We start from the raw sequence: 25,278 nt of genomic DNA on the forward strand, positions 1-25,278 counted from the left end.
GGGTGGAACAGTCCCGAAATGTAAGGATCAGGTCCCGGTGCCGGGTTTAATGCCTGCAGGACGGCATTTGTTCCAAATTCGTAGACACAGTGCAATCTTACAGTTTAGCATCACAGTCAAACCATAGCATATCTATTTATAGTGCATCATAGTACCGCCCCTGTCACATTATTTTGAAATACGTTACACTCGTTCGCTCGCCTCTTAAAACAATAAAAAAAAGTATGTATATATCCAGGCACGCCCTTAGAAAACTTTCACATGGTACACACAACTGAACCACACCAGCATCTCATCGCATGCCGATAACGACTCTGCATCAACATGCTGTAAAGTGTTTCAGTCAGAGTGCTGCATTCTGTTCTTTCCTGAGTTCCCTTTTTAAAAATGAATTTTCCTGGAGAAAGCTGCCACAACAGCTAGTCCAAAGCTACAAAAAACCTATTTGAAATACAAACTTAAAGGAAAAATATACTTTGAAATAAATATATACATGTTCATTACATGTTAGTGTAGATGTTTCGAGGGCAAAAAATTAGCATAAAGCATAAGAAATGTCCCGTTTTTCCATTTTGAAAAGTAACCCTACCAGTGAATGGGCTCATTTGAATAAGCTAGAATGTGACGAGGATGTTTCTGCCAAACGTGTACAAGTGTCTTGCAGGTATCAAGTGAAAACCCTGTCAGTAATCACAGTAAATGTACTCTTATTTAAAGACTGCACACTCAGTAGAAAATATAAGGTATGTACAGTCTGTGTAAAAGCATGCAGAGAAAGGTCAGGCTGACCCGACTTGTGGCAGGTCCTTATCATAGTTAGGCAACTCTTTGATTTACGTGTCAGTCCTCAGTAGCTAACTTCCTGGAGAAAGCTGCTGAGCTCAGTAAAAAAAGGAAAAACATACTTGAATCAACAATTTAAAGTCTTAAAACTGCTGCTATATTTCTGGGAGCTAAACAAATGTATAGTTTAAATGGATTGGCAGTCATGTATCTTATTTGAAATAAATATTAAGACTTGATCTAAAAGGATCCCGAGTTAGAAGTACAGTGGCCCCCCCCCCCCCCCCCCCCCCCCCTTGGACTTTTCCACATTTTATTGTGTTACAACATGGAATCAAAATGGATTTAATTAGGAGTTTTTGCCACTGATCAACACAAAAAAAGTCCATAATGTCAAAGTGAAAAATAAAATCTACAAATTGTTCTAAATTAATTACAAATACAAAACAAAATAATTGATTGCATAAGTATTCACCCTCTTGAGTCAATATTTGGTAGAGGCACCTTTGGCAGCAATTACAGCCATGAGTCTATTTGGATAAGTCTCTACCAGCTTTGCACATCTGGACACTACAATTTTTGCCCATTCTACTTTGCAAAATTGCTCAAGCTCCGTCAAGTTGGATGGGGACCTTTGGTGAACAGCAATTTTCAACTCTTTACACATATTCTCAATTGGATTGAGGTCCGGGCTTTGACTGGGCCACTCCAGGACATTGACCTTTTTGTTTTTAAGCCATTCCATGTGGCTTTGGCTGTATGTTTGGGGTCATTGTCCTGCTGGAAGATAAATCTTCTATTTATATCTATTTACACATCTGATACTGTAGGTTTAATATTTAAAAACTCCTTTACCGTTGCAATGCGTACCTGCGGTAACGTCATGGACCAGGAAGAAGCAACACAAAACAAAGAAGGATAGTATGGGCAAACAGCGCTGCTGCACTCACATTTTAATTGAATGAAAAATAAAAGATTTCAACAAACAAAAAGACACAAAAAAAGACCACGTTGGCCAAACAAACAAACAAAAAAAACCACTAACAAGTATCGTGCTGGTTAATACAACAGCACATCTAGCACGACTCTCGTGCAGAAAGCTGTTGGGTTTTATACATGGTCAACATCGACGTCATCTCAAATAATAAATAATAATGCCAATTGTGAGTGGAGTGAGGCAGACATCCCCGGGCGGTGACGTGCAGTCATCCCTGGGCGGCGACTTGAAGGCATCCTGCTCTGCTCTTGCCGATGGAGGTGGTGGAGGCAGAGGCAGCTCCTCCTGCTCTGCTTTTGCCAGTGGAGGTGTTGGAGGCAGCAGGCATACATCCTCTGCTGGCTGATGCAGGAACAGCAGGCACCCTTCCTCCACTGCTGGAGACATAGGTTCTGGACCTGTGGTACTCCCCTTATCGGCTGTGGCCACATGGGCTCCCCCCTTCTGGGCGCTGGATGCATGGGCTCCTCCCTTTTTGGCGCTGGATGCATGGGCTCCCCCCTTCTGAGCGCTGGATGCACAGGCTCCTCCCACTCAGGTGCTAGTTCCTCCTCTTCATACTGCGTTGGACAGATGGCCAACGTGTGCCCATACGCCCCGCACAACTCCACCGTCAGGTTCCTCACAAAGGCATCTCAGCCGTCATCCCGACCTCCTCCTGCTGATGCTACGGTTGCTGTTGCAGCTTTCCTCTCCCCATTCTCTTCCTGCTCCTTCTCCCCACCTTAATTTTTTCAAAAATAATAATAATAAAAAAAACTGCACTTCACTCCTTCCTGGTCAGGCTCCTGGAGTCGTTGTTTTTCCCAAGCAGGCCACCATATGTAAAAGAGTGTTTGCAGTATGTAGCTGTGGTGACGTCACAGACCAGGAAGAAGCAACACAAAACAAAGAAAGATAGTATGGGCAAACAGCAAACTCGTATTTTAATTGAATGAAAAATAAAAGATTTAAACAAACAATTAGGCACAAAAAAAAGGGCACATTGGCCAAACAAACAAACAAAAAAACAAAAATCTAACAAGTATTGTGCTGGTTAATACACCAGCACATCTAGCAATTGTTATTTCTGATTCACAAACTTAGTCACGTCTTGCCTATGACACTTTCCTCACGACTCTCCTCTGAGCGGTTTTTATACAGGTGACCGTCTGCACATGATTTTTTTAAAAAAATAAACATAACACAAATGCAAACGTCATCTCAAATAATAAATAACAATGTTGGACGGCTTTCGTCCATCTGCACATGAACATAATAATAATAATAATAATAATAATAATAATAATACAAAAAAAACATACATAAATAAATACCAAGGGGTGGGCACTTTGCCATACCGATGTATCACTATCAGTGCTGTGACTTCGACCTTAAAGGTCTGATTACACCGGGAGTGGAAGCGGAAAGCGGTAAGTGGTAAACCGTGCGGTTTTTCATATTACACTGGTATAGTTAAATGTTAAGATTGCATTTTGTCTAGGAATGCAGGTCGGGTGGTCACCCTATAAGGAACTGAAAAGCCAGAGAACTTTTTTTTTTTTAAATCGCTCTTTCGATTAGAGGATAGCTCTCATACCCCAGTGCAATAGAGCGGCTATTTTGAAAAGAGCTTTGAAACAAGTTATAATGTAAGTGTAAAATGTTGTCAGGATGTTAACAATGAAAAGAAAAATTACAGGTACATTATTTAAACAGTTGTAGCAGCACATGGGGATGTGTAACGTTGTATTTTTCAGAACCCTGCTGTTTACTCTTTAAGGAACAAAACAAAGTATCTCTATGGGCATAATGGGATTGTGGGGGTTGTAAACATGGAATTAGATAAACAATATATTAAACACTATAAAAGATTGAATGGCAGGAGGTTCAAACTAACAGGAACACAAAATGGTATATAGCCATACTTAGTCAAAGCTTATATTCACATTTACTGTATCCCTACCAAGCAATGTTCTTTGGTAATCCAGGGGCACTACAAGGGCAATGCAACTGTTTTGTACTTGCGGGCAATGTTGCAAGAGTGTGTTATAAAAAAAAAGTCACATAACAGGAATACAGCATATATATATATATATATATATATATATATATATATATATATATATATATATATATATAAACCTTAAGAAACACATACAGCATTTGCTGTAATCAGTTCTCAGTAATAAGTCATGCAACACAACCACCATATTGAGAAAAAGATTACTATTACACAATCTGGTCAGTAAATGTGGTCAAAGCATTACCACACAGTTTTGAAATTCTGAAGAATATATATATATATATATATATAATATATATATATATATATATATATATATATATATATATACATACATACATACATACAGTACTGTGCAAAAGTTTTAGGCAGGTGTGAAAAAATACTGTAAAGTAAGAATGCGTTCAAAAATAGACATGTTAATAGATTATATTTATCAATTAACTAAATGCAAAGTGAGTGAACATAAGAAAAAATTAAATCAAATCCATATTTGGTGTGACCACCCTTTGCCTTCAAAACAGCATCAATTCTTTTAGGTACACTTGAACAAAATCAGGGATTTTGTAGACATATAGTCAGGTGTATGATTAAACAATTATACCAAACAGGTGCTAATGATCATCAGTTCAATATGTAGATTGAAACACAATCATTAACTGAAACAGAAACAGCTGTGTAGGAGGAATAAAACTGGATGACGAACAGCCAAACTCAGCTAACAAGGTGAGGTTGCTGAAGACAGTTTACTGTCACCATGACAAGACTGAGCACAGCAAGAAGACACAAGGTAGTTATACTGCATGAGCAAGGTCTCTCCCAGGCAGAAAATTCAAGGCAGTCAGCAGTTTCCAGATGTGCTGTCCAAGCTCTTTTGAAGAAGCACAAAGAAATGGGCAACGTTGAGGACCGTAGACGCAGTGGTCGGCCAAGGAAACTTACTGCAGCAGATGAAAGACACATCATGCTTACTTCCCTTCGCAATTGGAAGATGTCCAGCAGTACCATCAGCTCAGAATTGGCAGAAAACAGTGGGACCCTGGTACACCCATCTACTGTCTGGAGAAGTCTGGTCAGAAGTGGCCTTCATGGAAGACTTGCTGCCAAAAAGCCATACCTCCAATGTGGAAACAAGGCCAAGCGACTCAACAATGCATGAAAACACAGGAACTGGGGTGCAGAAAAATGGCAGCAGGTGCTCTGGACTGATGAGTCAAAATTTGAAATATTTGGCTGTAACAGAAGGCAATTTGTTCGCCAAAGGGCTGGAGAGCGGTACACGAATGAGTGTCTGCAGTCAACAGTGAAGCATGGTGGAGGTTCCTTGCAAGTTTGGGGCTGCATTTCTGCAAATGGAGTTGGGGATTTGGTCAGAATTAATGGTCTCCTCAATGCTGAGAAGTACAGGCAGATACTTATCCATCATGCAATACCATCAGGGAGACATCTGATTGGCCCCAAATTTATTCTGCAGCATGACAACGACCCCAAACATACAGCGAAAGTCATTAAGAACTATCTTCAGCGTAAAGAAGAACAAGGAGTCCTGGAAGTGATGGTATGGCCCCCACAGAGCCCTGATCTCAACATCATCGAGTCTGTCTGGGATTACATGAAGAGAGAGAAGCAACTGAGGCTGCCTAAATCCACAGAAGAACTGTGGTTAATTCTCCAAGATGTTTGGGCCAACCTACCTGCCGAGTTCCTTCAAAAACTGTGTGCAAGTGTACCTAGAAGAATTGATGCTGTTTTGAAGGCAAAGGGTGGTCACACCAAATATTGATTTGATGTAGATTTTTCTTCTGTTCACTCACTTTGCATTTTGTTAATTGATAAATATAAACTATTAACATGTCTATTTTTGAAAGCATTCTTACTTTACAACATTTTTTCACACCTGCCTAAAACTTTTGCACAGTACTGTGTGTGTATATATATATATATATATATTATATATATATATATATATATATATATATATATATATATATGTTTATATAGGTAATATATATATATATATTATCTATACTATATATATTCAAAACTATGTGGTAATGCTTTGACCAGATTTACTATCTTTTGTTGTTTACTGATAATGTTACCAGCTTACATTTCTGAGGTATACACACCAATCTGAGGGGAAATTTAAACAGGGTGACAAACGGTCAAAAAGTAGACTTATTATAATAGAATTAGAGGCAACTTTTTAGTTTTGAAAGGCCCTTTTCAATGCCAAATAAGGGTATTTTAGGGCCATATTTTCAAAGAGTTCACTCTAGTCTTTAACACTTATTATTTGAAAGGAAAAAAATGGCTATTTAGAAAAATGACATTAAACATTTACTAAAGTAATGCCTTTCAAGCACTCTCAAGTTGATTGTTTCTCAGTTTTATATATTTCTATTAAATTTTCATCTTTCAAAAATATGTGTTAAAAACTTAAGTAAATGCTCTGAAAATATGTGCCTCTCTGTTTATTAGAATGGGGTATGGTTTTATTTGAACTCAGTCCCCCCTCTGTTTGGAAAAAAAATCAGCTAATTGCTGTAGATGGATAAGTTAAAAAAAGAGTATGTTGCATAATGGTGTACTAACAGCAGGGGGTAGTAGAGTTGCTTTTACATGTCATTGAAAATGAGAAGGAAATGTCTGGACTGCATGTACTGCACCATATCACAGTTTGTGGGAGCTTCCTGCTGTTGGAGCTGCCATCCTTTTGATCAGACAAATATTATCAGACATGATATTAACATAGGTGCCATCTGCTGAAGTATAGACCTTGGTGCCCTGGCCATGGGTTTTCCAAATGAACTACACTCATTTGATGTGATTTCACTCAATGTTTTCACTCAATGATTACAACCTTTAATGCATTACTGTACCTATCTTTTGATGTAAAATGCATAACTGGCTCTATAAATTCTTAGAGAGTGCAGAGTCATGGTTACTATGAACACATTCTGGAACCCACATATGCTCTTATCAAAAAATGTCCTTACCTGTGACCTCTGCTAAAGGTCAAATGCAAAACTTGCTAATAACTCTTTCGAGAGTGCAGATAGGGTCATGGTTTTTGCAGTTATTACAAACCTATAAACTTCATAGAGGTGTAGAGGCCTATGGGAAGTAATGTACACAACTGAATAAAGTTCATTGGTCACCTTAGAAGCTGTACATTATTATTATAATGATTACATTTTCTGTACAGACAGTGCTCAAAAAATAATATACAAACTAATTTTGTTCACCCTAGGAATATTACCACTGTTGTTTATTTCATAACACTAAATAAACACAGGATACATGTATTTTAATGCTTTAAATTTAATGAACAATGGAAAAACAAATCAAATGAGATCAGAGAGCGAGAGATTTCATTTAAGTATGCTTAAATTTCATGATAAGAAAGATTACAAAGTAGGGAGAGCAAATTATTTCAGCCTTTTTTGATAACGCCGCTTCAATCGCTTTGAACTTCCTGATGAATTTCCTTTTCTTTAGGTCAACCGACGAAACACATCACTGCCAACCCTGTTTTACAGATTGAGAGAAAATAAAGTGTCAACAAAAGTCACTTTGGGCAGTTTTACAACTGAACAATTAGACAGGAATCTAGATGCATCTAAATGTAAAACGAATGTTATGTTCTAACAATTTAAAATCTATTCTATTAATGTATAATATTTAATTATATTTGGTTTAGCATGCACAAGGATATACTGGAATCTACAAAAATAACTTTTTTTTTTGCTCAAATCCTCTTTAGCCATACAATTACAAATGCTGTAAATCCATAAATATTTGCAATCAAAATATTTGGCAAATCACACCTATAAATTGTCACGGAAATCATTAATTTAAACAAAAGTCAGTGAAATCTTGGAAATTGATGTAAAAACACATTGTTAGGCACTGCCTTTACTTCCTGCAAAAAAAAAAAAAGCAGTGCCATCCACTGAAAATACAAATATGTCAGTATGTGTAAATTGTTTGGTTGTGTAGCACACAGCATTTGTGTAGCTATGTAGGTCAGCAAATGAGATTTGTATTTTGTAGCTCAGTGAACTATGAGGCAAAAAAAGAAACACCATTGTATCCACAACTATATTGAAATGCTGGCGCATATTGAATTTTGTTTGCACATGTATTGATCTGTTGACACATGTATTGGTTTGCTGGGGCATACATCGGTTTGAAATTAAAAGCAGACATGATTTGGACAGCCCCTGGCCCTGCACTTAAGCACAATTTATTTTTATTTTTCCCTCAATAGACTTCAAAGTAATATTAACTTTTTTTGTTTTTATTTTTTACTAAACCATTTAAAATAGTACAATACATAAAAAGATGAATTCTTCTGTCTAAACAGAAACACAGTAACTACATCCTGTACCGTGGTCGACCAGCTCTGATGTGAACAACCAGAAATCTCTAATTCTGGATTGAAGTGATACATCTGTTCAGAAAAGCTTTCTACAAGGGAATTAATTTCAATATACAATGAGTTTAGTAGACCGTTTACAATAATTATGTTTGCCGTTTGCTGAGACTCACTCGGCAAAACAACAGATGATATGTTTATGACTCTCTAGGTGTCTTGATGTAACTTCTAACTGTGCCAAGTCCAGAGATTGCACAGTACCAGTACACCTATCTAACTCTAAAAAAAAGTCACAAAAATTCTTCAGAAGTCACTTAACTCTCTCATATGTGAAATGCATGATCCCTTTGTTTATGCTAGCCTTATCGAATTATATCTACCCAAATGATAATTAAATGTGCAACTTTTCTCCTGCCATAACACAATACGAAAGAAAAGGTAAGGGTCCTTAAGGGGAGATCCGTTTATATGCTTCCTCTGCGTGGTCATTTTGTACATACCTGAGAAGTAAAGATCCCTGATACTTTCTAAGAATTTACACGAAATATTACATTGAATTCTATTGAGGAAAAAAAATAAATAAATAAATAAATTAAATTGTGCTTATAAGTGCAGGGCCAGAGGCTGAGCAAATCATGCCCGCTTTGAAATTTCAAACCAATTTATGCGCCAGCAATCTAATAGATTCCCCAGTAAACCAATACATACTCCCAGCAAACCAATAGATGATTCAGGAAACCAATAAATACAAAAGAAAACCAATAGATGACCAATATACGCCAGCAAACAAATACATGCGCAAATAAAATTCAATATATGCGGCAGCATTTCAGTATAGTTTGGGATACAGTAAATGACTTTTTTCCTGTTTCTGGTCTTTTTTCTGACCTTTTTGAGGCCCCCTTTCTTTAACACGTATGCCTGTCTTGATTTGACTTTGCTACTCAGAAAAACAATGATATGCTGATTTTGTGTGTGTGTGTGCGAGAGATATAGATATAGATAATAAAAGCTACATTTATATGGTGACCTTTCTATGAATTTTTTTTTTTGTACCTGTGAAATGTACTAAAAATCAGTGCCAAAATCGTAACTATACCCATAAAACCTATTTTGCTCCAGGAAAGTTGGAGACACAGTTTCAATATACAAAGTATTTATTGTTAGTGAAATTTGATAAACCCCCCCCCCCCAAGCGAAGAAACACATAATAAAAGGGACGCAAATATTCTTCTTTACCCCAGGCCATTCTAGAGAGAGGTATTTGAATATACAAAATGCAGTTATTGTGTTAATGAAGCTAAGGCAAGTGGTGGAATAAGTAATTTTATGTAAAAATAGCAAAGAACTCAGAACCGTCATTTATAAGTATGTACTGTTATAGCTTTATACTCCTGTTACTTGCTTACAAATATAGCTTGACTGTCTTTGGATTACCTGGTTGCCGCCCAGTTTTCGCTGGAGCTCGCTTTTGCTCTGAGCAGCCACATGGTTTCAAGACGTTCACCTTTGTCGTCATCAAAGCACTGGCCAATAAAGCTTGTTATAGAATCTGCAAAAAAAAAAAAAAAATCATATATATATATATATATATATATATATATATATATATATATATATATATATATATAGACAAAAACACAAGATACCATGTTCATTAAAGTATATTTTCTGACTAACTCTACAATGCATGATGTTTTTAGATTTTAATTTAAGCTTTATGATTCTGAGATGTTCCAAGTTGAAGTCTGGGAGTTATACAAGTGCTCATAGTGCTAGGAGTTTCTGATATACTGTGCAATGGACAAAAGTATTGCTTTACCTGAGAAAGACCACTTAACAAGGAAAGCAAATATCGGCTCAGAAGAATTATGTACAACTCCAGAGATGGGCGATATCTTAATTTCCACGTTCTTTTCTCTTGTCACTGTAGTTAAATATGAGCCAGTGAAGTATCCATCGTTTTGTCCCTTGGAAATATTCATTGTGGATCCAAGTTGATTTTTCCATTTTCCTTTCAAATTACACTGCAACAACATTGATTACTTACAGGCTTAGATTGATCATTTCAAAATACACAGACAGTCTGAAGGGCAGATCTGTCCATTACTTTAGGATATATATTGTGAATACATAAGTACTGTTACTGTACAACAAAAATTATGTATAGGTTAGTGTATGTTATTGTGCATATAAATTGAACACATGAAGGTGTTTTTAGAAAACATCGATAAAACGTTGACAATAAAGATGTATTTACTTGCTTAACTAAATGTGTTCTCTCACAATGTTTAACACTAGAACAGCCATGCGGGTCGATGTGACCCATTTTGCGCTTAAAATGTTAATTACTCTTCCGTTGTTGGAATACGGCAAGCTGCACTCAGAGCAATATACATATCCGTTTCTTTTGAAATGTTTATTTTATTATATTGTTTCTCTGTTTGTAGTAGTGCTGTATATGCTCATTATAAAAATAAAGTATTATGTTTAATTTTACATTTAACTAAGGTGTTTTTGCGTTGCAAATGGTAGATGATATGTTCATGAATACAACTTTTCAGTTGTATCCGATAGTATGCCTTTCATTTCCATAAGCAGTTTAAAAATGTATGGGTGACCCGCGTGGCGGTTCTAGTCTTAAAGAACATTACACTGTATAATTGCTATTACCAATTTAAGACTTATAGTTTTAAAGGATAATAAAATCACTTACCTTTTGTGTTTGGCAAGTATATAATGCAACTTGAAAAAGCAAAACAAGAGTCGAGAAAAGAATTATGTTTTTCATGACTGAAAAGGAAACTTTTGGAATTCGATACCAAATGCTTTTTTTATTTGCAAGTTCTTCAGGCTCCTAGAACCACTGTTTGTTTATATATCCTTCTCGTTGGCAATTTGTTTATTCATTACAGCCAAGCCACGTGGATGGGTTGTCCTATAAAATTAGATCTAATCTTAGAGATTGGGGGCTACGAAATAGGCTTTACAAGAAATGAGCAGTTTGAAAGGCATATTACAGACAACAATGCATATAACAGCAATACACACGTACTCAAAACTGTGAAAGATCTATGACGTGGTTGAAAATTTGCGATGCAAGTCTTCAGATTTATATGTACCAGATATAGACTTTTGCAGCAGTGTTTTTTTAGTTATGATTTTATTTTATTTTATTTTAGTTATAGCTAGTTATAGTTATTAGTTTAATTTTAGTTGTATTTATTATTACAGTTAACTAAATATAATTTTAGTTATTATTAGTTAACAGAGTTGTGATGACCTTGAAATCTGTCGAGGTAAAAATAACTTTGTAATGCCAGGCTCTACGCCTCTTCACAGTAGACAACCACAAAAAGGTATTGATCAGAGATTACTGTTTAATAGCCAGGCTTGCTGTACAACCTTCCACACTTTAATATCAGTCAAATAAATTATGTGTGCTGAAAACAAGTAGTAAAAGCAGGCTATTTATTTCAGCTTGATTTTTACTTAACAATTCAGAAAAGCTATATTTAGTTTTCTGCATTAAACTAACTTGAGGAAAACTAATTAAACCATTTAATTTGCAGTTGTAAATATTTAAGTAGAACCTGATGAAAACAAGGCATATGGAAGGCTTAAATATATAAGCAATTTATAGTCACAGTCTGAGTTTTTGATCCAACCAATATCTCATCATTAGTTTTAAAACATTCACTGTGTAACAAATTAAAACAATCATGTTCTGGAATTATTATGCACTTGTAGTAGTAGTGTTGTTTTTATTTTAACTCACCTGTGCCTTTTATAGAACTTAGCTACACCTTTTACCTTCACTAGCTAAACAATTTCGTACCATTTACTTTTATATTTTTAAATATTCATAACATATCTATAAAGCACATGAATATAAAAACGATTAGTTTGTTTTTCTTTACTCTGTGCACTCACACTCTGCAAGTGTTGTATTTGTCTTCAAGACTTATTATTATTATTTTTATACAATCAATATACAGTAGTACCGTATAAATAAACTTGGTGGCCTAAATATTTACACAGAATATAAACATGAGCACGGCTTTCTGCTGACTTAATAAAAACAACAATCATGTCAGGGTATACATTTAAAATAGTACAAATGCATTGCACACTTTATAAAGACGGTACCATGTAAAGGGGCTCCCTCACAATACCTTTAGCTAATTGTTCAGTTGGAAATAAAAAATAAATAAAATAACGCACCTTTATTGACTTTCTACTGTGTTCGATTAAATACCGCCGGCGCCATTCTAGTAAAGTATAAAACAAATTCCCCGTTCCGATTGGTTTATCTGTCATGTCATTGATCTGGCGATTAACTAATGCTCGATTTAAAAAAAAAAAAAGAAAAGAACATTTAGAGCCTGAACTGTTGTTCATGGTACAGAACTAACTTTGAACAGAGCAGTTGAACGTAATCCTTTTTTAAAGTGCGGATGTGACAAGTGAAGATGTGATAAGGGCTGAGATGAGTTACCCCTGATCAGGTCACTTAGTCAGACACTGCCGAATTCTGTTTGAATGTAATAGTCCTGAAGGGATGTCATTTTCACACTTGAATGTAGACACACGGGATGTAAAAAGAATTGAATGTGTGGGTTGTGAAAGTGGTCATTCAGTGACTAAGGTGACCACCCATCCCTAATTGGGTGGGACAGTCCCGAAATGTAAGGATCAGGTCCCGGTGCCGGGTTTAATGCCTGCAGGACGGCATTTGTTCCAAATTCGTAGACACAGTGCAATCTTACAGTTTAGCATCACAGTCAAACCATAGCATATCTGTTTATAGCACATCATAGTACCTCCCCTGCTACATTATTTTGAAATACCTTACACTCGTTCGCTCGCCAGTTAAAACAATAAAAAAAAGTATGTATATATCCAGGCACGCCCCAGAAATCTTTCACATGGTACACACAACTGAACCACACCGACATCTCATCTCATGCCGATAGCGACTCTGCATCAACATGCTGTAAAGTGTTTCAGTCAGAGTGCTGCATTCTGTTCTTTCCTGAGTTCCCTTTTCAAAAATGAATAAACACAGCGCGCTGCCATCGTGACAGAACATCAACTACAGTGACAGCCAAATAGTCCAAAGCTACAAATAAACCTATTTGAAATACAGACTTAAAAGGAAAACTAGCTCACAAATCTGTTATGCTGGTTCCATTTCTAATCATTTTACTCTCACAATCACTACAAGTAATCATTACCCCTGAGTCCCCGCTCCCCCCCCACCCCACCCCACGCGCTCTTCGAGGGCAAAAAATTATGCATACCACAGCATAAGAAATGTCCCGTTTTTCCATTTTGAAAAGGTAGTCACCCTACCAGTGACATGGGCTCATTTGAGTAAGCTAGAATGTGACGAGGATGTTTCTGCCAAACGTGTACAAGTGTCTTGCAGGTATCAAGTGAAAACCCTGTCAGTAATCGTAGTAACTCTGTATGTACTCTGTTTCAAATAGGCCTGCACACTCAGTAGAAAATATAAGGTATGTACAGTCTGTGTAAAAGCATGCAGAGAAAGGTCAGGCTGACCCGACTTGTGGCAGGTCCTTATCATAGTTAGGCAACTCTTTGATTTACGTGTCAGTCCTCAGTAGCTAACTTCCTGGAGAAAGCTGCTGAGCTCAGTAAAAAAAGGAAAAACATACTTGAATCAACAATTTAAAGTCTTATAACTGCTTCTGTATTTCTGGGAGCTAAACAAATGTATAGTTTAAATGGATTGGCAGTCATGTATCTTATTTGAAATAAATATTAAGACTTGATCTAAAAGGATCCCGAGTTAGAAGTACAGTGGCTCCCCCCCCCTTGGACTTGTAAACATTTTATTGTGTTACAACATGGAATCAAAATGGATTTAATTAGGAGTTTTTGTCACTGATCAACACAAAAATAATGTCAAAGTGAAAAATAAAATCTATAAATTGTTCTAAATTAATTACAAATACAAAACAGAATTGATTGCATAAGTATTCACTCTCTTGAGTCAATATTTGGTAGAGGCACCTTTGGCAGCAATTACAGCCATGAGTCTATATTGGACATAATTGCTCTCAAGCTCCGTCAAGTTGGATGGGGACCTTTGGTGAACAGCAATTTTCAACTCTTTCCACATATTCTCAATTGGATTGAGGTCCGGGCTTTGACTGGGCCACTCCAGGACATTGACCTTTTTGTTTTTAAGCCATTCCATGTGGCTTTGGCTGTATGTTTGGGGTCATTGTCCTGCTGGAAGATAAATCTTCTATTTATATCTATTTACACATCTGATACTGTAGGTTTAATATTTAAAAACTCCTTTACCGTTGCAATGCGTACCTGCGGTAACGTCATGGACCAGGAAGAAGCAACACAAAACAAAGAAGGATAGTATGGGCAAACAGCGCTGCTGCACTCACATTTTAATTGAATGAAAAATAAAAGATTTCAACAAACAAAAAGACACAAAAAAAGACCACGTTGGCCAAACAAACAAACAAAAAAAACCACTAACAAGTATCGTGCTGGTTAATACAACAGCACATCTAGCACGACTCTCGTGCAGAAAGCTGTTGGGTTTTATACATGGTCACCATCGACGTCATCTCAAATAATAAATAATAATGCCAATTGTGAGTGGAGTGAGGCAGACATCCCCGGGCGGTGACGTGCAGTCATCCCTGGGCGGCGACTTGAAGGCATCCTGCTCTGCTCTTGCCGATGGAGGTGGTGGAGGCAGAGGCAGCTCCTCCTGCTCTGCTCTTGCCAGTGGAGGTGTTGGAGGCAGCAGGCATACATCCTCTGCTGGCTGATGCAGGAACAGCAGGCACCCTTCCTCCACTGCTGGAGACATAGGTTCTGGACCTGTGGTACTCCTCTTCTTGGCTGTGGCCACATGGGCTCTCCCCTTCTGGGCGCTGGATGCATGGGCTCCTCCCTTTTTGGCGCTGGATGCATGGGCTCCCCCCTTCTGAGCGCTGGATGCACAGGCTCCTCCCACTCAGGTGCTAGTTCCTCCTCTTCATACTGCGTTGGACAGATGGCCAACGTGTGCCCATACGCCCTGCACAACTCCACCGTCAGGTTCCTCACAAAGGCATCTCAGCCGTCATCCCGACCTCCTCCTGCTGATGCTACGGTTGCTGTTGCAGCTTTCCTCTCCCCATTCTCTTCCTGCTCCTTCTCCCCACCTTAATTTTTTCAAAAATAATAATAATAAAAAAAACTGCACTTCACTCCTTCCTGGTCAGGCTCCTGGAGTCGTTTTTGTTTTTCCCAAGCAGGCCACCATATGTAAAAGAGTGTTTGCAGTATGTAGCTGTGGTGACGTCACAGACCAGGAAGAAGCAACACAAAACAAAGAAAGATAGTATGGGCAAACAGCAAACTCGTATTTTAATTGAATGAAAAATAAAAGATTTAAACAAACAATTAGGCACAAAAAAAAGGGCACATTGGCCAAACAAACAAACAAAAAAACAAAACTCTAACAAGTATTGTGCTGGTTAATACACCAGCACATCTAGCAATTGTTATTTCTGATTCACAAACTTAGTCACGTCTCGCCTATGACACTTTCCTCACGACTCTCCTCTGAGCGGTTTTTATACAGGTGACCGTCTGCACATGATTTTTTTAAAAAAATAAACATAACACAAATGCAAACGTCATCTCAAATAATAAATAACAATGTTGGACGGCTTTCGTCCATCTGCACATGAACAATAATAATAATAATAATAATAATAATAATAATAATAATAATAATAATAATAATACAAAATGAAAACATCCATAAATAAATACCAAGGGGTGGGCACTTTGCCATACCGATGTATCACTATCAGTGCTGTGACTTCGACCTTAAAGGTCTGATTACACCGGGAGTGGAAGCGGAAAGCGGTAAGTGGTAAACCGTGCGGTTTTTCATATTACACTGGTATAGTTAAATGTTAAGATTGCATTTTGTCTAGGAATGCAGGTCGGGTGGTCACCCTATAAGGAACTGAAAAGCCAGAGAACTTTTTTTTTTTTAAATCGCTCTTTCGATTAGAGGATAGCTCTCATACCCCAGTGCAATAGAGCGGCTATTTTGAAAAGAGCTTTGTAACAAGTTATACATGTAAAATGTTGTCAGGATGTTAACAATGGAAAGAAAAATTACAGGTACATTATTTAAACAGTTGTAACAGCACATGGGGGCCTGTAACGTTGTATCTTTCAGAACCCTGCTGTTTACTCTTTAAGGAACAAAACAAAGTATCTCTATGGGCATAATGGGATTGTGGGGGTTGTAAACATGGAATTAAATAAACAATATATTAAACACTATAAAAGATTGAATGGCAGGAGGTTCAAACTAACAGGAACACAAAATGGTATATAGCCATACTTAGTCAAAGCTTACATTCACATTTACTGTATCCCTACCAAGCAATGTTCTTTGGTAATCCAGGGGCACTACAAGGGCAATGCAACTGTTTTGTACTTGCGGGCAATGTTGCAAGAGTGTGTTATAAAAAAAAAGTCACATAACAGGAAATACAGCATATATATATATATAAACCTTAAGAAACACATACAGCATTTGCTGTAATCAGTTCTCAGTAATAAGTCATGCAACACAACCACCATATTGAGAAAAAGATTACTATTACACAATCTGGTCAGTAAATGTGGTCAAAGCATTACCACACAGTTTTGAAATTCTGAAGAATAAATATATATATATATACACTACTGTGCAAAAGTTTTAGGCAGGTGTGAAAAAATACTGTAAAGTAAGAATGCGTTCAAAAATAGACATGTTAATAGATTATATTTATCAATTAACTAAATGCAAAGTGAGTGAACATAAGAAAAAATTAAATCAAATCCATATTTGGTGTGACCACCCTTTGCCTTCAAAACAGCATCAATTCTTCTAGGTACACTTGCACAAAGTCAGGGATTTTGTAGGCATATAGTCAGGTGTATGATTAAACAATTATACCAAACAGGTGCTAATGATCATCAGTTCAATATGTAGATTGAAACACAATCATTAACTGAAACAGAAACAGCTGTGTAGGAGGAATAAAACTGGATGACGAACAGCCAAACTCAGCTAACAAGGTGAGGTTGCTGAAGACAGTTTACTGTCACCATGGCAAGACTGAGCACAGCAACAAGACACAAGGTAGTTATACTGCATGAGCAAGGTCTCTCCCAGGCAGGAAATTCAAGGCAGTCAGCAGTTTCCAGATGTGCTGTCCAAGCTCTTTTGAAGAAGCACAAAGAAATGGGCAACGTTGAGGACCGTAGACGCAGTGGTCGGCCAAGGAAACTTACTGCAGCAGATGAAAGACACATCATGCTTACTTCCCTTCGCAATTGGAAGATGTCCAGCAGTACCATCAGCTCAGAATTGGCAGAAAACAATGGTACACCCATCTACTGTCTGGAGAAGTCTGATCAGAAGTGGCCTTCATGGAAGACTTGCTGCCAAAAAGCCATACCTCCAATGTGGAAACAAGGCCAAGCGACTCAACAATGCATGAAAACACAGGAACTGGGGTGCAGAAAAATGGCAGCAGGTGCTCTGGACTGATGAGTCAAAATTTGAAATATTTGGCTGTAACAGAAGGCAATTTGTTCGCCAAAGGGCTGGAGAGCGGTACACGAATGAGTGTCTGCAGTCAACAGTGAAGCATGGTGGAGGTTCCTTGCAAGTTTGGGGCTGCATTTCTGCAAATGGAGTTGGGGATTTGGTCAGAATTAATGGTCTCCTCAATGCTGAGAAGTACAGGCAGATACTTATCCATCATGCAATACCATCAGGGAGACATCTGATTGGCCCCAAATTTATTATGCAGCATGACAACGACCCTAAACTTACAGCGAAAGTCATTAAGAACTATCTTCAGCGTAAAGAAGAACAAGGAGTCTTGGAAGTGATGGTATGGCCCCCACAGAGCCCTGATCTCAACATAATCAAGTCTTTCTGGGATTACATGAAGAGAGAGAAGCAACTGAGGCTGCCTAAATTCACAGAAGAACTGTGGTTAATTCTCCAAGATGTTTGGGCTAACCTACGTGCCGAGTTCCTTCAAAAACTGTGTGGAAGTGTACCCAGAAGTATTGATGTTGTTTTGAAGGCAAAGGGTGGTCACACCAAATATTGATTTGATGTAGATTTTTCTTCTGTTCACTCACTTTGTATTTTGTTAATTGATAAATATAAACTATTAACATGTCTATTTTTGAAAGCATTCTTACTTTACAACATTTTGTCACACCTGCCTAAAACTTTTGCACAGTACTGTGTGTGTATATATATATATATATATATATATATATATATATATATATATATATATATATATATATATATATATATTTCTTCAGAATTTCAAAACTATGTGGTAATGCTTTGACCAGATTTACTATCTTTTGTTGTTTACTGATAATGTTACCAGCTTACATTTCTGAGGTATACACACCAATCTGAGGGGAAATTTAAACAGGGTGACAAACGGTCAAAAAGTAGACTTATTATAATAGAATTAGAGGCAACTTTTTAGTTTTGAAAGGCCCTTTTCAATGCCAAATAAGGGTATTTTAGGGCCATATTTTCAAAGAGTTCACTCTAGTCTTTAACACTTATTATTTGAAAGGAAAAAAATGGCTATTTAGAAAAATGACATTAAACATTTACTAAAGTAATGCCTTTCAAGCACTCTCAAGTTGATTGTTTCTCAGTTTTATATATTTCTATTAAATTTTCATCTTTCAAAAATATGTGTTAAAAACTTAAGTAAATGCTCTGAAAATATGTGCCTCTCTGTTTATTAGAATGGGGTATGGTTTTATTTGAACTCAGTCCCCCCTCTGTTTGGAAAAAAAATCAGCTAATTGCTGTAGATGGATAAGTTAAAAAAAGAGTATGTTGCATAATGGTGTACTAACAGCAGGGGGTAGTAGAGTTGCTTTTAGATGTCATTGAAAATGAGAAGGAAATGTCTGGACTGCATGTACTGCACCATATCACAGTTTGTGGGAGCTTCCTGCTGTTGGAGCTGCCATCCTTTTGATCAGACAAATATTATCAGACATGATATTAACATAGGTGCCATCTGCTGAAGTATAGACCTTGGTGCCCTGGCCATGGGTTTTCCAAATGAACTACACTCATTTGATGTGATTTCACTCAATGTTTTCACTCAATGATTACAACCTTTAATGCATTACTGTACCTATCTTTTGATGTAAAATGCATAACTGGCTCTATAAATTCTTAGAGAGTGCAGAGTCATGGTTACTATGAACACATTCTGGAACCCACATATGCTCTTATCAAAAAATGTCCTTACCTGTGACCTCTGCTAAAGGTCAAATGCAAAACTTGCTAATAACTCTTTCGAGAGTGCAGATAGGGTCATGGTTTTTGCAGTTATTACAAACCTATAAACTTCATAGAGGTGTAGAGGCCTATGGGAAGTAATGTACACAACTGAATAAAGTTCATTGGTCACCTTAGAAGCTGTACATTATTATTATAATGATTACATTTTCTGTACAGACAGTGCTCAAAAAATAATATACAAACTAATTTTGTTCACCCTAGGAATATTACCACTGTTGTTTATTTCATAACACTAAATAAACACAGGATACATGTATTTTAATGCTTTAAATTGAATGAACAATGGAAAAACAAATCAAATGAGATCAGAGAGAGAGAGATTTCATTTAAGTATGCTTAAATTTCATGATAAGAAAGATTACAAAGTAGGGAGAGCAAATTATTTCAGCCTTTTTTGATAACGCCGCTTCAATCGCTTTGAACTTCCTGATGAATTTCCTTTTCTTTAGGTCAACCGACGAAACACATCACTGCCAACCCTGTTTTACAGATTGAGAGAAAATAAAGTGTCAACAAAAGTCACTTTGGGCAGTTTTACAACTGAACAATTAGACAGGAATCTAGATGCATCTAAATGTAAAACGAATGTTATGTTCTAACAATTTAAAATCTATTCTATTAATGTATAATATTTAATTATATTTGGTTTAGCATGCACAAGGATATACTGGAATCTACAAAAATAACTTTTTTTTTGCTCAAATCCTCTTTAGCCATACGATTACAAATGCTGTAAATCTATAAATATTTGCAATCAAAATATTTGGCAAATCACACCTATAAATTGTCACGGAAATCATTAATTTAAACAAAAGTCAGTGAAATCTTGGAAATTGATGTAAAAACACATTGTTAGGCACTGCCTTTACTTCCTGCAAAAAAAAAAAAAAAGCAGTGCCATCCACTGAAAATACAAATATGTCAGTATGTGTAAATTGTTTGGTTGTGTAGCACACAGCATTTGTGTAGCTATGTAGGTCAGCAAATGAGATTTGTATTTTGTAGCTCAGTGAACTATGAGGCAAAAAAAGAAACACCATTGTATCCACAACTATATTGAAATGCTGGCGCATATTGAATTTTGTTTGCACATGTATTGATCTGTTGACACATGTATTGGTTTGCTGGGGCATACATCGGTTTGAAATTAAAAGCAGACATGATTTGGACAGCCCCTGGCCCTGCACTTAAGCACAATTTATTTTTATTTTTCCCTCAATAGACTTCAAAGTAATATTAACTTTTTTTGTTTTTATTTTTTACTAAACCATTTAAAATAGTACAATACATAAAAAGATGAATTCTTCTGTCTAAACAGAAACACAGTAACTACATCCTGTACCGTGGTCGACCAGCTCTGATGTGAACAACCAGAAATCTCTAATTCTGGATTGAAGTGATACATCTGTTCAGAAAAGCTTTCTACAAGGGAATTAATTTCAATATACAATGAGTTTAGTAGACCGTTTACAATAATTATGTTTGCCGTTTGCTGAGACTCACTCGGCAAAACAATAAATGATATGTTTATGACTCTCTAGGTGTCTTGATGTAACTTCTAACTGTGCCAAGTCCAGAGATTGCACAGTACCAGTACACCTATCTAACTCTAAAAAAAAGTCACAAAAATTCTTCAGAAGTCACTTAACTCTCTCATATGTGAAATGCATGATCCCTTTGTTTATGCTAGCCTTATCGAATTATATCTACCCAAATGATAATTAAATGTGCAACTTTTCTCCTGCCATAACACAATACGAAAGAAAAGGTAAGGGTCCTTAAGGGGAGATCCGTTTATATGCTTCCTCTGCGTGGTCATTTTGTACATACCTGAGAAGTAAATATCCCTGAAGTAAAGATCCCTGATACTTTCTAAGAATTTACACGAAATATTACATTGAATTCTATTGAGGAAAAAAAATAAATAAATAAATAAATTGTGCTTATAAGTGCAGGGCCAGAGGCTGAGCAAATCATGCCCGCTTTGAAATTTCAAACCAATTTATGCGCCAGCAATCTAATAGATTCCCCAGTAAACCAATACATACTCCCAGCAAACCAATAGATGATTCAGGAAACCAATAAATACAAAAGAAAACCAATAGATGACCAATATACGCCAGCAAACAAATACATGCGCAAATAAAATTCAATATATGCGGCAGCATTTCAGTATAGTTTGGGATACAGTAAATGACTTTTTTCCTGAATGGCGCCTCATAGTGAACTCTTAGTTGTGATCTTTGAATACGTATAGCGCTTGATAATATATTTTTTTAAACTAAAAATTGTACTTGCATCTTCAAAAAATAAATACTTATTTTATTTCTTAACTTTTTTCATACAATGTAGTCTACAAGTAGTCTGTTGAAAATAAATGCTCACTTTCTCTATAACTAAACATTGCTAAACAAAATACTTCAGGACTGCCGTTGAACATATATATTTTTTTTATTTCCTGCAAACTGTAGGTAAAACGAGAGGTTTATCTGTTTCTGGTCTTTTTTCTGACCTTTTTGAGGCCCCCTTTCTTTAACACGTTGCCTGTCTGTGATTTGACTTTGCTACTCAGAAAAACAATGATATGCTGATTTTGTGTGTGTGTGTGCGAGAGATATAGATATAGATAATAAAAGCTACATTTATATGGTGACCTTTCTATGAATTTTTTTTTTGTACCCGTGAAATGTACTAAAAATCAGTGCCAAAATCGTAACTATACCCATAAAACCTATTTTGCTCCAGGAAAGTTGGAGACACAGTTTCAATATACAAAGTATTTATTGTTAGTGAAATTTGATAACCCCCCCCCCCCAAGCGAAGAAACACATAATAAAAGGGACGCAAATATTCTTCTTTACCCCAGGCCATTCTAGAGAGAGGTATTTGAATATACAAAATGCAGTTATTGTGTTAATGAAGCTAAGGCAAGTGGTGGAATAAGTAATTTTATGTAAAAATAGCAAAGAACTCAGAACTGTCATTTATAAGTATGTACTGTTATAGCTTTATACTCCTGTTACTTGCTTACAAATATAGCTTGACTGTCTTTGGATTACCTGGTTGCCGCCCAGTTTTCGCTGGAGCTCGCTTTTGCTCTGAGCAGCCAAATGGTTTCAAGACGTTCACCTTTGTCGTCATCAAAGCACTGGCCAATAAAGCTTGTTATAGAATCTGCAAAAAAAAAAAAAAAAATCATATATATATATATATCTATATATATATATATATATATATATATATATATATATATATATATATATATATATATATATAGACAAAAACACAAGATACCATGTTCATTAAAGTATATTTTCTGACTAACTCTACAATGCATGATGTTTTTAGATTTTAATTTAAGCTTTATGATTCTGAGATGTTCCAAGTTGAAGTCTGGGAGTTATACAAGTGCTCATAGTGCTAGGAGATTCTGATATACCGTGCAATGGACAAAAGTATTGCTTTACCTGAGAAAGACCACTTAACAAGGAAAGCAAATATCGGCTCAGAAGAATTATGTACAACTCCAGAGATGGGCGATATCTTAATTTCCACGTTCTTTTCTCTTGTCACTTTAGTTAAATATGAGCCAGTGAAGTTTCCATTGTTTTGTCCCTTGGAAATATTCATTGTGGATCCAAGTTGATTTTTCCATTTTCCTTTCAAATTACACTGCAACAACATTGATTACTTACAGGCTTAGATTGATCATTTCAAAATACACAGACAGTCTGAAGGGCAGATCTGTCCATTACTTTAGGATATATATTGTGAATACATAAGTACTGTTACTGTACAACAAAAATTATGTATAGGTTAGTGTATGTTATTGTGCATATAAATTGAACACATGAAGGTGTTTTTAGAAAACATCGATAAAACGTTGACAATAAAGATGTATTTACTTGCTTAACTAAATGTGTTCTCTCACAATGTTTAACACTAGAACAGCCATGCGGGTCGATGTGACCCATTTTGCGCTTAAAATGTTAATTACTCTTCCGTTGTTGGAATACGGCAAGCTGCACTCAGATAGAGCAATATATACATATCCGTTTCTTTTGAAATGTTTATTTTATTATATTGTTTCTCTGTTTGTAGTAGTGCTGTATATGCTTATTATAAAAATAAAGTATTATGTTTAATTTTACATTTAACTATGGTGTTTTTGCTATGCAAATGGTAGATGTGGTGTTCATGAATACAACTTTTCAGTTGTATCCGATAGTATGCCTTTCATTTCCATAAGCAGTTTAAAAATGTATGGGTGACCCGCGTGGCGGTTCTAGTCTTAAAGAACATTACACTGTATAATTGCTATTAACAATTTAAGACTTATAGTTTTAAAGGATAATAAAATCACTTACCTTTTGTGTTTGGCAAGTATATAATGCAACTTGAAAAAGCAAAACAAGAGTCGAGAAAAGAATTATGTTTTTCATGACTGAAAAGGAAACTTTTGGAATTCGATACCAAATGCTTTTTTTATTTGCAAGTTCTTCAGGCTCCTAGAACCACTGTTTGTTTATATATCCTTCTCGTTGGCAATTTGTTTGTTCATTACAGCCAAGCCACGTGGATGGGTTGTCCTATAAAATTAGATCTAATCTTAGAGATTGGGGGCTACGAAATAGGCTTTACAAGAAATGAGCAGTTTGAAAGGCATATTACAGACAACAATGCATATAACAGCAATACACACGTACTCAAAACTGTGAAAGATCTATGACGTGGTTGAAAATTTGCGATGCAAGTCTTCAGATTTATATGTACCAGATATAGACTTTTGCAGCAGTGTTTTTTTAGTTATGATTTGATTTTATTTTATTTTAGTTATAGCTAGTTATAGTTATTAGTTTAATTTTAGTTGTATTTATTATTACAGTTAACTAAATATAATTTTAGTTATTATTAGTTAACAGAGTTGTGATGACCTTGAAATCTGTCGAGGTAAAAATAACTTTGTAATGCCAGGCTCTACGCCTCTTCACAGTAGACAACCACAAAAAGGTATTGATCAGAGATTACTGTTTAATAGCCAGGCTTGCTGTACAACCTTCCACACTTTAATATCAGTCAAATAAATTATGTGTGCTGAAAACAAGTAGTAAAAGCAGGCTATTTATTTCAGCTTGATTTTTACTTAACAATTCAGAAAAGCTATATTTAGTTTTCTGCATTAAACTAACTTGAGGAAAACTAATTAAACCATTTAATTTGCAGTTGTAAATATTTAAGTAGAACCTGATGAAAACAAGGCATATGAAAGGCTTAAATATATAAGCATATATTTACCTGAATCAGTGGTATTGGAATGTGAAGTAGGATTTTAGATCAGTCAAGTGTTAATGTGTAGTGAAGAGTGCATATGGAATTTTGATAAATATTGTGTGCTTGACTGCTGTTTGCACAGACGTAGTTTTAACAGCAACAGGAAGTTTTAGCTTAACCACAGGTTGCCTGCTTAGAGCAGAATAGGAAATTGTGTATGTGACAAGCTGCACTAAGAAACAGGGTCAGACAACTTCAAGGACAAGAAAGAACTTCCTAGAACAGCTCGGCCATCCTGACAGTGAAGACCAGCCCTTTGCAGCAGAATGGTACTAATCAATGGATGGTAACTGGGACTGCACGCCTATGCAGCAGAAATTATCCAATAACGGGAAGGGGGGCCAGGACTGAATTTGTAATTGTAA

At 36.2% G+C, this 25,278-nt stretch overlaps 2 protein-coding genes across 2 annotated transcripts; both read right to left on the minus strand.

Annotated features, from left to right (window-relative positions):
• Window positions 1–7,089: 7,089 nt before the first annotated feature.
• On the minus strand, window positions 7,090–11,055 carry LOC121322671 (avidin-like). The gene is made up of 4 exons (XM_041262865.1): window positions 10,883–11,055; window positions 9,989–10,193; window positions 9,604–9,718; window positions 7,090–7,316 (listed from the first exon to the last, which is right to left on the minus strand). Exons 1-4 carry the CDS (start codon window positions 10,955–10,957, stop codon window positions 7,283–7,285), a joined length of 429 nt encoding a protein of 142 aa, XP_041118799.1. The 5' UTR covers window positions 10,958–11,055; the 3' UTR covers window positions 7,090–7,282.
• Window positions 11,056–19,773: 8,718 nt separating this feature from the next.
• LOC121322662 (avidin-like) lies at window positions 19,774–24,218 on the minus strand. Its single transcript, XM_041262857.1, has 4 exons — window positions 23,950–24,218; window positions 23,050–23,254; window positions 22,642–22,756; window positions 19,774–20,061 (listed from the first exon to the last, which is right to left on the minus strand). Exons 1-4 carry the CDS (start codon window positions 24,022–24,024, stop codon window positions 20,028–20,030), a joined length of 429 nt encoding a protein of 142 aa, XP_041118791.1. The 5' UTR covers window positions 24,025–24,218; the 3' UTR covers window positions 19,774–20,027.
• Window positions 24,219–25,278: the final 1,060 nt, after the last annotated feature.

This window comes from Polyodon spathula, chromosome 11 (genome assembly GCF_017654505.1).
Source record: "Polyodon spathula isolate WHYD16114869_AA chromosome 11, ASM1765450v1, whole genome shotgun sequence".
NCBI classification, from domain to species: Eukaryota; Metazoa; Chordata; class Actinopteri; order Acipenseriformes; family Polyodontidae; genus Polyodon; species Polyodon spathula.